Below are 13,653 nucleotides of genomic sequence, written 5' to 3'. Positions count from 1 at the left end.
AAAATGATCGCTTCCACAAAGGTCATCATGAACCGACCATTCAAATTCATTTTATAAGCTTGAGTCTGTAAGCGAAAGATCTATTGAAGAATAACTTCGAGTTCCAGGATGGAGGTAAGTAGGAGAATTATCATTGAATATACATAAATCATTATTCGAGATGAAATCCTCAAGGACTTTTCCCTTCGTGTCAGTAACTGTACCACCCCAAAGTGGATTGTGGCCGTTCAGGTCTCCGGTGATAACACAAGGTTTAGGTAGTTGATCATATAACTCTTGCAGATCTGATTGCTGAATACAGGATGATGGTGGAATGTAAAGAGAACATAAAGTGAAGACAACATGCAAAGTCAACCTAACAGCAACGACTTGAAGAGGGGTATTAAGTGGGACAGGGCTATGGATTAAACCCTGCCGTACAATAATTGAAGATCCTCCAGTAGCCTTACGACCTGAAGGGGAGAAACAATGGTATGATGTATACCATCGTAGGTCAAATGTATCAGTTGACTTGAGATACGTCTCCTGCAAGCATAGAGCTGACGGTTTCAAATCTTGAACTAAAAGTTGTAAATCACTCAAATTATTCCTCATTCCTCTACAGTTCCACTGGATTATATTTTGAGTATTCATTGAGGGTGTGATATTGGAGAAAGCTCCCGGCCTTTCTTCTTTGGAGAGTGGCTCTTGGAGCGGGTGCTCAGCTGGGGTGACACTTCCATGTCATCAAAAAAATCGAACCTGTTTAAAATTGGCACAGGGTCTCTTTGTCCTTTTGCAACACGTTCATTTCTGTTTGGCTTTTTTGAATAATCAACGTTAGCATTTTTCTTTTTAACAAGTGGTGCAGATGTCTGAGTTTCAGATGATATTGATACTTTTTGTGATGATGATTGAGCAATTGCACCAGAAGTGAGATCATTAACGCACATAGGTGTCTGTGTAGTCATCCAGGTTAAGTCAGTTTGACAATCAACGGAACGAGTAGAGGGTTTCAGCGCTTCAGCATATTTTGATTTACCCTGTAGTGGAGTGTTGCTAGATGGTGTAACTGAAGCAGCTAACTTCCTTGCTTCTGAAAAACTGACATTCTTTTCTGTTTTGATGCGTTGGGTGGCCAATTCAAATTTCCAAACCATGCACTCCTTAGAGGAAGATATGTGTGGACCCGAACAATTCACACATTTGGGTTCTGACGCACAAGTACCACTATCATGATCTTTGTCATCACAGCGAAAACAGGCAGCATGATTTTTACACAAGTTTTGACCATGGCCGAATTTCTGGCTGTTAAAACATCTGAGAGGATTAGGAATATAGAGGTCAATTTTCATGGAGAAGCATCCGACTTTGAGAGTTTGGGGTAACTTTGGAACATCAAAAGTAAGCAGATAAGTGTTTGAAGGCGAATAGACTCCGTCTTTCTTGAATGTGAAACGCTTTGCCTCAACTACACCTTGCATTCTTAATTGACTTACAATGTCATCCGTGGAGAGATCAGCTAGACTTCTATCTCTGTCTCGGATAATACCTTTGCTGAAGTTGAGAGACTTGTGTGGATAACATTTCACAGGAATGTTTGCAAATGATTTTGTTTCCATGAGATTTGCTGCCTGTTCTCTCTTGACACATTCTATCAAAAGTGATCCAGATCTAATTTTGGTTACATTCTTAACAGTGCCAGCAATGCCTTGAATTGCTTTTTCTAACAGAAAAGGAGAACATGAGGTTAACTTTTTCTCACTCGACTCGGCAACAATGAATCGAGGCCAGGTTTCACGTTCTGAATAACATAGTCTGGTAATTGCATCTTCCTCATCGTCAGTATCATCAGCATGATAACGTTTTTGCTTTTTTGGGTTTTGTGAAGCCATGATTATATAGTTTATGGTTCACTCTCCTGGCTCCCCACCCACCATGGAGTGTCAACAAGGACAATGCCATATGCGTGTGGGCCTCAAACAGGCGGCACCAGGGATACCAAGAGAGTATACTCCAGCAGTAACTTTGAAGAAAATGTACTACCAGATTGGCCCATGAGCCATCGCCTTCTGGGCAAATAAAGACTCTAGGCAAATGTATAATAACAATAATTTCAAAACAAGATCTCTGTGATTAACAAATCGGACCAAGACCTAAAGTTGACAAGTAATTCAGAAATAGAATTTGTGCAAATACAAAATCATATGCACAGGGCTTGGCATGACCAGCCGATTGGTCGAACCGGGCCCATTCGACCACCCGTCTAGGCGAAGTCAGGGCCAAAGTGGTGTATTGAGCAACAGGAGCACGATTGCAGGCCCCTATTGCCCTCAACCACCAGGATCCCCTCCTCCACCGACACAGGGCCGCAACCCACGGCAAACGGGTTGGTGGACCAAGTACTCTATATATATCTGACTTATCTATGTGATAAGTTACCTGGGTTTTGAACTAATCTCAGTCACCTTAAAAGTCAAGATACGTAAGTGGTAAAGCCACGATCCCCAAGGGTTCTCTGCTGTATGTAAATACGGCAACGTTGACTTCGATGGGGATCGTGCCAGCGTATTTTTAAACCATGCAGAATTACGATCCTTCATCCATGGTGGTAAAGGGATGGGTCAGGACCAGATTAAAAATCCAGTTCAACTGATATTCTATGATTATTTCTAGTCGTTTGCTCATGTTTTGTAAGTGCAATACATACTAGGCGTTCACAGGTCCGGGTTGGCCGAATCCTCGCATGTCCCCGAAATCGGAGAAAGTGTTGGTGGCTTCCGGACTCACATTGGCAATGGTACTCATGGTTATCTGTATATTTGGAAATAATTTCTCGGATGTGCAATTCAAACCCATAAAATGTATGTTGTCGGGTAAGAAAATTGTAGCAAGCAATATCGAGTCTTCCATGGCGACAGTGACTCCCAGCAAGTTAGTGTAGGTGTTCACGTACACCCGCATGTAAACGGAGCAAAGTGGTGTTTCTGTTGCTTGGACCAGCAAAGTTTGATACCTTGCACGATTTCGACTTCACGCGATGCCGATCGTGGTTCGCAGAGGTAATCTTGGATGACCAGTTTGGAATTCACATTTTCCAGGATGTTCACGAAATCATCGCATTCCAAAACTATCTGCAAACCTACGTTTTGTGTCCCGGGTTTGCTAGAGTGCACGTAAAATGTTTTATTCCTCGACGGTGTGTTGAGGATCACACAGTGATGACAGCAACAAAGATTACTGTGTTTGGAGGTTTCGGCAGGGACCCACAGACGATTGGAAAAAAATGGATGTTGGACACTTCGACACTACTCGCACGATTCAGTTTGAACGTACATATGGTGCTGCCGGGAGCACAAGCGCAAACGCGTTCTGGATGGCTCACAACACTCAGAAACATTCATGGCAAACGTCGAGTATGCCATTGCGTGGAGCGCATTCAGTTTGGAAATGTTATTGACCAGTGTTCCGTACATGGTTTGCATGGGTTTGTCCAACCCTTGCAATTGGCAAAGGCTGTAAGGGGTTTCATTCATTGTGGACAATGATGATAAGTCCGTCCGATGCTTCCTTGATGTCACCATCAAATCAGCGTGGTGCTGAGCATCGGGGACAGCGACGTGTTTTACTGTTACGTGGATCTCTGGAAAACGGAGAAAGAATGCAATGACAACGCTTATCAAGGCACCTGTTCCCTTCAACCTGCAAGAGACGACACACCATTACCATCGCGAAAGGAGGATATCCACGTTGTGTTCCTGGATACATCAAAGGCCTTTGACACAGTATGGCACAATGGTTTGAAATATAAGTTATTCGAGAGTGGAATCAAAGGTTCCTTGTGGACTGTTCTTGACGACATGTACACTGGAATGAGGTGTCAAGTGGTCCTTGACTCATTGTATTCTAGGCCCATCCCCATGATGCAGGGCATCAGGCAAGGAGGCGTGCTGTCAGGGAAGTTGTATCTGCTGTACATAAACTCCCTGCTCCAGAAACTCTCTCAGTCGAACCTTGGTGCTGCTGTGATGGACTTAAGTGTGTGCTCTCCCACTCAGGCAGATGACGTGGCATTCATTTCATCAAGGGTTTCTGCCCTTAGAGAGATGGTGAGGATTTCGGAGGAATACAGCAACGACTGGAGATATGTACTGTCAACCGCCAAGAGTGAAACAGTGACTTTTCCATACCGACCGAGATCTCAGCAACTAAAGCAGGTTGAAGTTAAGTTGTATGACCAACCTCTCCCATGGAAGGATACAATCCGTCATGTTGGAATAGTCTTGTCAAGTAGCATGTCAAGCATAGAGCATGTGATGCCATTTCCTTGCGGTCCGGCGTGAGATCACTGACAGCTTGTGGGTTTCAACAACGATTTACAAACCCAATCATCAGTCTGACAGTTGTAAGCCGTGTGTTTCTTCCCAAAGCTCTGTACGGGTCGGGGTTGTGGACTAACCTTTCTAAAGTTGAGATCTTAATGCTGGAAAGATCTTACAGACACGTCATTAAGTCAATCCAAGACCTACCTCGTACCACTCGAACTGATAGTTGTCTTGGACGCCTTGGAGTGTTGCCCCTAGAGGCAGTTATAGATCAGCGGAAGTTGTGTTTCCTGGGTGGTCTCTTGAACATGAACCACAAATATCTCCCTCACAAACTGTTCGTATCCCGGTTGATGTGCTACTTACACAACGTCTCATCGTCATCCGTCGGATATGTGCATGATGTAGTCAGGGTGCTCAAGAAATACCTACTCTATTGTCACTTGGAAAAATTCCTAGAATCAGGATGCTTCTTGGGGCGTTGTGGAGGAATGGAGGAGAACAGTGAAGACGTCAGTCAGAGAGTATCATGTGGCACAGTGGAACCGTCGGCTGGCAGATGACAGTGGCCTTCACAAGTTCCACCGGATACATCGCCGGCTTGAAGTCCATCCTGCATGGACAGTGTCATTGCTTGACGCATCACTCAGACAGCAAGCTAACTTTGTTATCAAAGCTTGCGAGACAGTGATAGACTTGTGTGAAACAAGGCTGTGTCATCGGTGTGGTTTGATGCATGATGACCCTCTCACTCACGCCGTAGTTGTATGTGGATACACAGAGGCAACTCGGGACGAACTGTGGTTAAGCCTAATCAATGTCGGACCAATCGAGTTCAGCGTAAAACTTCACAGCATGAACCCAACGGAACTGAGTGAGTGCTTGCTGTGATGTACAACCGACTTTCCCATAATCAAAGAGGGCCTGACTGAGTTTACAACTCTGTGTGTAAAATACATCAGCATGATGTACAAAGCTGTGTTCCAGTGACTCTATGTCACTCGTGTCTTTGACTGATTAAAATTCAAACGCGAGATTAGCTCAAATGTGTATGAAATTTCTAACATAAGTACGTAAGTACATAAGTACATAAATACTGTTTTCTTTCTGTACTCTTCACCATGGAGGAATAAAAGATTATATATCAAGGCACCTGTTCCCTTGACAGTAAAGCGATGCATCATCTGCATCATCACCATCACTGCATTGCTGTACAAATCCAAACCAATGACAGTAACAGCACCACCACCACCTGAAAAAAAATTAGAAAAAACCCTCACATGTCATAAAACGATGTCAACAACTGATGGAAAAACTTTCATCACCGGTCTGGCCGTAGGTTACGCTCGTTTTACGAACAAGTTTCTCAAACAGCTGGTGATCAAACTCGATTTCAACGTGCAGGTAATGGGCATACTCATCATGAATTTAGGGATAGCAACGGCCATTAAAGACATACTCGCTGCAGCGTGGGACAGATGGCCGTCTGAATCGACACGCCAGACAAAAACGACGTCTTGATATTCGTCAACCACACCAATCAAATGGCCATGCCCTACGTCATCTACACCGACTTCGAAGCCCTCATCAAACGTTGATACCATCACTCAGTACCCTGACAAAGCCGGCGACTTCGGGTTTGTGGTCGTTCGAGGTGTACCGAGGTCCTGACACAGCGGAAAAAATATGACAATAGTTTCACACACAAAACGCAGGAGCACAACGCCTGCGGGTTCGGGTTTGTGGTTGTTCGAGGTGTACTCGAATTCGAAAAATGTCTCACGTGCTTGCAACGTTGTACACCATCGTTCCGACGTGCATGACCCAAGGCGACTAGTGAACAATAACTGCCACGTGTGCCACAAACCCTTGTGCGGATATTCCATGAGGGATCGTTGTGACGTCACTGGTTAGTACAGAGGCATCGGTCACAATGCGTGCAACCTGAAGCTCAGAATTAATCCCCAAACCATCAAATCTTTGTGGGTACGATTCTCACTTGACCACGCAAATATCTACGGTAATCAAACAAACAGTCCCAACAACATGGACAGATACATGTCCTAGACGGTAGTTGGGACAATTCATCGACAGCCGTTCAGCTCCTCCTGTGGTCTCTAGACAGTCTAGTAAATGCCAACGGCCACAACGACTTCCTCGTCACCAAACGATATACCAGACACTAGACCTCTGCTGGTGGAGAAAGGCTTCTACCCCTACAAATACATGGACGGCTGGTCCAGGTTCAACGAGACGTGATTTCCTCCCATGGACTGGTTTTACGGCAACTTGCTCAACTGAACCATCAGCTCAGACGATTACTCATATACAGGGCAAAGTGGGATGTAAGACTCTTGACGCTTACCACGATATGTACTTGAAAACGGACGTGATTCTGTTGGCCATATTCAGAAAAAAACGTGCTCGAAACAGTATGGCCTGGACCCTGTGTGGTATATCTCTTCCCCAGTCTGTTTTGGATCGCCTTGTTGAAAAAGACCGTTGTGAAGCTGAAACTGCTTACGGATTATGCACCTGTTCATAGACAGAGGTTTGAGATGTGGGATTTCTATGGCCTCCAAGGGTAAGCCACAGCCACAACCAGAAATGTATTCAAGGCCACGACCAAGGCAACCAACGAACCTCTATCTCAATGCCAGCAACCTGTACAGATGGGTGATTGAGTGAGTGAGTGAGTGAGTGAGTGTCTTCCCACCTTGAGATTTGAATGAGCCTCCTCACCCGAAATGATCAACGTGCATCATGAGCATCGCGCTGGATTCGAACAAAGGCTACGTGCTCAAAGTGAACGTTGAATATCCAGCTGAACTATATAAATGGCACAACAACTATTTTTGGCTCCCAAACAATTGACGTTGAACCCGAACTGGATGTCCGACTATTAACGAAACTTGCTGGCGAAACAATAAGCCGATGACCAACTTAAAAAACCTGTGCTGAACCTGATGGATAAGAAGAAATACATTGTTCGTTATCGCAACCTGCAGCTGTATTTATCACTGGGAATGAAACATTTAGGACGCTCGAGTTCAATCAAAGTCCTTGGATGGAACCTTACATCCAAATGAACACAAACTTTCAAAAGCTGACCAGAAAGTGCATAAAGAGTCACATAAAGAGACAGGAACCTTGTCATCAATAGAAAGTGTGACCACCCTGCAGCTGGGCATCCATACACACGAACGCATATCTCCTCATCTATGCTAAATAGTCTCGTCAACAGGCATCCTATTCGATAAGTCCATGAGAGGCTGTTCTAGTTCCTGTCGGTTCACTGATGATCAAGATGATCCCAGAGATACTCATGTTTGGATAATGCGCTGGCCAAAACAATACGTCGTGGTATGTTCGAGTAATTCTGGGTGTGTGAGACCTCGCGTTGTCCTGCTGCAAAATGCTTCTCCTGGGTGTTCTCGAATAATGGGCATCACAGTGGTCTCAACCCGCCATCCCTGTATATCGCTGGGCATTCAGATTTCCTCGGATGATAACCAGATAGTTGTTCTGTGGCCACAAATGCTGTTCCATAACATGACGCCTCTTGATGAACCTCTTGAAAACAGTTTCCAAGTCGGTCTACCCTACCTCAACAAACTCGAATTCTGCCATTGTTTTTGAACAGACCTAACTAACTTTCACCGGAGCTGGATGTGCCGTCGTGTCGTGACGCTCCGTCTTTCTGATCATCTGCAGTTTTGAGTCTGGCGTGGAAGCAGTTTATTAGGTTGCTGTTGAAGTCCTGACTTGAGTTGAAGGCCCTTGCCAGATGACGTTGTGAAACTGCCCGCACTGGGCACGTTCGCAATGTGTTTTGGATTTATTTTGGATTTGGGATTTTTTTGTTGGCTCTCTCTCTATTTTTCCATTATATATTTTATTTTAAATGACATGTTTGTTTCGAAGTTTTGGGAAAGTGATAGCTTTCTGTTGCCCGGTTGTTCAGTACCTTTTACTGATTTCATTGGCTAAATCAAGATACTATTAGTCGGTACAGGACATGAAATTATCAAGTCAAATTAAAAAAATAATGAAAGTGAAGGTCGTTGTTTAAGATCAAGTTTAATGTGAACAAAAACATAACAAGTCAACCGCACTTGAAATGTTGCTCAGTTGCTGTTCAAACACACCTTGACCTTAACATGAATGTAATGGTAAAGGAAATATGAAAAATAGTAATGTGGATAGTGCTTGTCAAAAAACATTCAAGAGAAGTCTTGAAAGTCTATGAAGAGAATCCAATGAACCGTTCTTGAGCTATCTTGCTGACAATCTTCACATGCTGAAGCCTTCAAAGTATCGACGTGACCTTGACGTTTCCACGAAGGTCACCAAACTGGGCCCTAACGCATGGTGTTACATATGAACAAAATCCTTGTAGCGGTTCTTGAGATATCTCACCGACGAGGGTAAAGGTCCACTGATGACTTTGAAAGGTCACCAAACCTGACTTGGACCTTTTCCATACTTCATTCCCTAAGTATCAAGTATTAAAAGAATCTAGTCAATGGTTCTTAACATATTCCAGTTCGTACGTACAGGCGGACGGACGGACGGAAGAAGCCTAAGTCTATATCTCTGGCTTCGTGTTAAACATGCAGCAGGGGATATTTACTTACTAGTGATATCCTGAAATATCCTGATAATTAAACCTCCCCTAGGCCTTCTCCCCTTTGCATATTTGCGGTCGTAATTCAAAATTATCAAATTTAACACTCTGGTCCACCCCCACCCTGGGACTGTCATGCCAGTGTGTCACACGACAGGGCTAGAGCAGCACCAGACATTGATTACTCATCCTATCACTTATTTCATTTAGTTTATTTCATTAGTTTATATTTAGTTTAGTGTATTCATATTACACATTTGGAGATGTTGTCAAGACAAGGCCTGTATAATTCTCTCTTTTCATCTCGTGCAGCTACCTGAGCTGGGTCCCTTTTACATTACACAAGTATTTACGGGTGCTTAATTAATGAAAATGACATCATTGCAAAGAGCGCTCAGCTTTGTGGTTCATGACCCTGTTAATTAGAACGGGGGCGTTAACGCTTGCAGCTCACTTCTACCACTTCATTTACGTGGATGCAGTGTCGTCATTCCTAACTCAACTCTATCATTTCATTTGTTTTCAAATTTATAACGACTGATTCTACCGTTAGTTTATGGATGCCGTCCTCTTGTTTAGTGTGGTCTTCAAGTATTAGATTCATATGATCTGTGTAATCGAAGAATAACACAGATCTTTATGGACAGTTTTGTCGAAGTGATCCAGAACATTTCCATTCAAGTGCTGTTGATACATATTAAGAAGTTTTATTTCACTCCGAAAACCCACTGTGAAATATCTGATCCATTCATGGTACACCTCCATGAGTCATAAACGTTCGATAGAGGGATTCATCTGATAAATTGCCAACGGATACTGCAAGAAAACTAGAAGGCATGCTCTGTATATGGAGATTTGGGAGATATCCCCTCACCATAAACAATGTGTTCGCATCATCCAATCATACTGGTTTAAACTTTTAACAACAACTAATTTTGTATTGAGTATGATGTATGATAGATCTTTAATGCTTCCTTTTCTGGGCAAACGACGTTTATTTGGTTATGTGTGTGAAGACTTCTAGTGTGGCAATCATGATGAATGTCTTATGACCTTTAAGCAAAGGGGATTGAGAGTTTCCCTCAGGTATGGAATGAAGATATATGTAATAATACAAACCTTTTCATATTCAAACAGACTAAGCAACAAGCATTCTATGAAACGTATTTAAATATTAAAAATAATCCCATTTGAAAAAAACTGTTTTCAAGTTTAGAACATCGTCACCTAAATTACCATAATGTATCGTGGAAAGAAAAAATACGTGTCCATTGCTTATCTTTAAATCGTAATTGAATAGAAGACAAATACCATTTCACTGTAATTAGTCCCTGATATATTAAAGAACGTAAACATTACACTAATCAATATTACTGACAAATTCCTAGTGTTTATGAACGAGTACAATTACATGCGTGCAATAATAATAACATACTCATGTACTTTGTTGTTGTTTTTTCATTTCAAGACGAGGAACCGGCTGTTTCAAATCTTAATAAAGTCTCTGCTCTGCTCTCCTCTGCTGTATCTCGACTATATATTGGCATCAATCTTAACATTGTTCAACCTCTGTAACAGTCGGAGCCGTTACCCCTCAGGACGTCAAGCAGTTGAAGGAAAAAATCTTCAATGGATACGATGTTTACATTCGTCCTGTTCACAACCAAACCGAGCCAGTAAACGTGGATATGAGTTTTGTCCTTTACAACATCGCCTACATGGTACGTACTTCAACTTGGGAAAGAAACTGGTTGATCATAATGTATTTATATTGGCCATTGAGCACACCAACAGGCATACACGACAACCCCTTTGTTGTAAACCTTTAGCTGTGAGTTTTTTTATCAGTGTTTAATGTTACTAAAGTACATACTGTTCAGTAACGTTCATTGAGCACAATCACGAAATTTAGACCGTGCACATCTATCTATATTTGTACATGTGTGCGTTCTGAACGTAGGTAATGTGACACATACTTTAGAATGCCGCTTTGTTGTAAACCCTGAGCCACTTTTTGAAACGTTTTATTGTACTTTCACATTTAGGATCTAAAGATTCAGGAGCTAAAATGGAATGGCTTTCTTAGCTTGGTAAGTTTCAACAACACTTTTCAAGTCTTTTGTAAGTAATCACTAAATGCGAATTCATGCTTCACGTTTATATTAACATTTAAATGCCCAAAAACTGAATTAAACACTGTATACGTTCGCCTTTGTAAAATACACTTTGTATACTTCATGCATAAATATGTACAAACATGTTCAGCTCAACAACAGTGGTGAACATATGTACTAAGTCAAAGCCTACTTCCGGCTTTGTGCATACGACCCAAGTGTAATAGAAACATTTTAGAGGAGAGAATCTCACGAAGCACTCAAAGGACGTCACAAATTGCAAATGAACAGCGGCTTGTTAGCTTGTGGATTTCCACCCATCAAACTTGACAAGTACACTGTTATGTTTCAAAAATTGAAAATGTCCTGGTTCTAAAGACTATCAAAATAATGTTTACAACTGACATTGCAGACAAAAGTGGAATGAACGCCTTTATTTGGTCACGTCAACTTGACCGTATGGCCGTAATCTCTCGTGTACCCCTTCACATCTATGCAGTTTACAATCTTTTTGAATAAATATGTTTAATGTATCATTTGTTTGGATGCTTGTGTGTCTTTTTATATGTAGCGCTGGTACGACAGACTCCTATTATGGAATGCCAGTGACTATGGTGGCCTGGACTTCATCACTGTGCCACAGACGAAAATATGGCTTCCTGACTACGTTGTCAACAATGCGTACGTACAAACAATAAAAGTTATTGTATCTTCAACGTAATTGTTTGAAGTGAGCGAAAACAGTTCAGTACTGCAAAGACAGTCAGAAATAGTCATATACGGATCAACAATTATTCCCAAACATAGTCAGGACGTTGAGTAAGGTATGGTAAACCATTTTAGCGCCGAAGCTGCTCTCAATGACACTAGAAACAGTACACATATGCATAAACGAATTACCTATTGAACATGGACAGGAGACCACCACAAGCATCACCCATCAGCAGCAACCAACCGAAGGCTTACAGTGCCTTTCCTACCATATTCGAATATATTGTTTAATGTCACAAAACTACATGCTCAATTTCTTCTTCTTGTTTTGTCATAGCGTTTCTCAAAAGACGAGGTTGGGAACACCGGACACTCTCGTTCATATAGAGAGCAGTGGATTAGTCACCTGGGAACCAGGAATGGTTGGTGAAACAAGCTGCAAAATTGACATCAGGAAGTACCCCTTCGACACCCAGACCTGCTCGTTTGTGTTTTCCCCTTGGATGACAACAAGTAGGTTCTTGAACACTACCAGTCGTTTTAACGGGATCGACATGTCACGTTTTCTGTCACATGGAGAGTTCGCTACTGGAGAGTCTTCACTTCATTTCATCCAAATAGATGAAGTATTTGCTGAAGATGCTTCGGTGACAATAAGGTACAACCTTGTGCTCCACAGACGTCCATCATTCTACTGGATGGTCATGGTGTTTCCAATGGCAAGCTTTCCTCTGCTTAGTCCAGTCAGTTTTCTTGTACCTGTGGAGAGTGGGGAGAAGATAACTCTGTCAATCACCGTGGTCTTGTCCTACTTGGTCTTCATTGGGTCAATAAATGATGCGATGCCAAAGTTGTCAGATACAGTCTCCTTGATAGGTACGGTTCGTCCATTTTACATTTGTTTAGTTTCTTGAACAACCATTGCTTGCATGTCTAAACACAGTTTTGCCACTATTCTGGTTTAAGAAATGTAGAGGTATATTGCCTGTAATTGTAAACTATGGACACTACATTTGATTGAAATGAAAGGCTGCTGGTCCCCTTGGATGACCTTGAAGTAAATGGGAGTGAAAATGTTTTGAAAAGCGTTTCTACAAGCCGTTATGCGAGCATAAAATACATGCCAAATTGTATTGTATTGTAAGACACTATCAGGGTGTGTCCAATCACGACACAACAATACTAGTGTCCAAACACAATACTACAATAGTGTATCCAAAATGTGACACTACACAAAAAACGGGGGTAGTTTGGGCGAGTCCTTCTGTCCAATATATAATCTACATCATCTACATATTATTTTGCGTCTATTTCAGTGATCTATGCCTCCATACAGACATTGATAAGCATGCTGGCAGTCGTTGCCAATGGGATTATCATATGCGTACATAAGTTGCCTCCAGACTTTCAAATCACAGTCCCAATGTTCAAGACCTTAAGAAGACCTAATGCATCAAGAAACACAAAATCCGATCTTCAATATGAGGACAGTTGCAAAAGTAATTCTCCGAAGTTGGAGTTGTGTTCATTTACTAGCAAGACAAGAGCTTTACAATTAGAAGAAGAGCGCATGAAACAAAAGTCCGAAAACAACGGGCCCCATCATGACAAATATATCCTGCTTGCTCGTCGATTTGACAAGATCTGTTTCATCTTCTTTGCGTTTCTTGCCATATTCGTGTCCGCCATATTCGGCTTCCTTTTCATGTGATGCGATAACGGATAATGGAGACGATTAGGACGGGTTTGTTTGAAACCTTCATTTCACTTTGGTAGTTACATTGAATGTTTTCTGTGTCGAAATTAAACAGCGTGACTAGATATCTGCTGAATGTTCTTATTTTTAATTGCGTGAAATGTTTTGATTTTAGTTGTAGAGTCTATTCCATTGAAAACT

The 13,653-nt window shown here is 42.1% G+C and overlaps 1 protein-coding gene across 1 annotated transcript; it reads left to right on the top strand.

The window, feature by feature from the left end:
• Window positions 1–1,271: 1,271 nt before the first annotated feature.
• On the top strand, window positions 1,272–13,467 carry LOC137258761 (acetylcholine receptor subunit alpha-like). Its single transcript, XM_067796450.1, has 8 exons — window positions 1,272–1,363; window positions 3,890–4,088; window positions 4,764–5,031; window positions 10,510–10,652; window positions 10,977–11,021; window positions 11,617–11,726; window positions 12,094–12,632; window positions 13,073–13,467. The coding sequence occupies exons 1-8, from the start codon at window positions 1,272–1,274 to the stop codon at window positions 13,465–13,467; spliced, it is 1,791 nt and encodes a 596-aa protein (XP_067652551.1).
• The last annotated feature ends 186 nt before the right edge of the window (window positions 13,468–13,653 follow it).

The sequence above is a fragment of the Haliotis asinina genome, chromosome 12 (assembly GCF_037392515.1).
Source record: "Haliotis asinina isolate JCU_RB_2024 chromosome 12, JCU_Hal_asi_v2, whole genome shotgun sequence".
Classification (NCBI taxonomy): domain Eukaryota; kingdom Metazoa; phylum Mollusca; class Gastropoda; order Lepetellida; family Haliotidae; genus Haliotis; species Haliotis asinina.
Note: the sequence above shows the minus strand (reverse complement) of the source record. Positions and strands in the feature narration are given on the sequence as shown.

Excerpts from the sequence above, each read along its gene's own strand:
- LOC137258761 (XM_067796450.1), top strand. The coding sequence starts at position 1,272 with ATGGCCGAATTTCTGGCTGTTAAAACATCTGAGAGGATTAGGAATATA. Across the intron at positions 4,089-4,763 it reads TTTCTGCCCTTAGAGAGATG|AATCAGGATGCTTCTTGGGG; the intron begins GTGAGGATTTCG and ends AAAAATTCCTAG. Across the intron at positions 5,032-10,509 it reads AAGGCTGTGTCATCGGTGTG|TCGGAGCCGTTACCCCTCAG; the intron begins GTTTGATGCATG and ends CCTCTGTAACAG.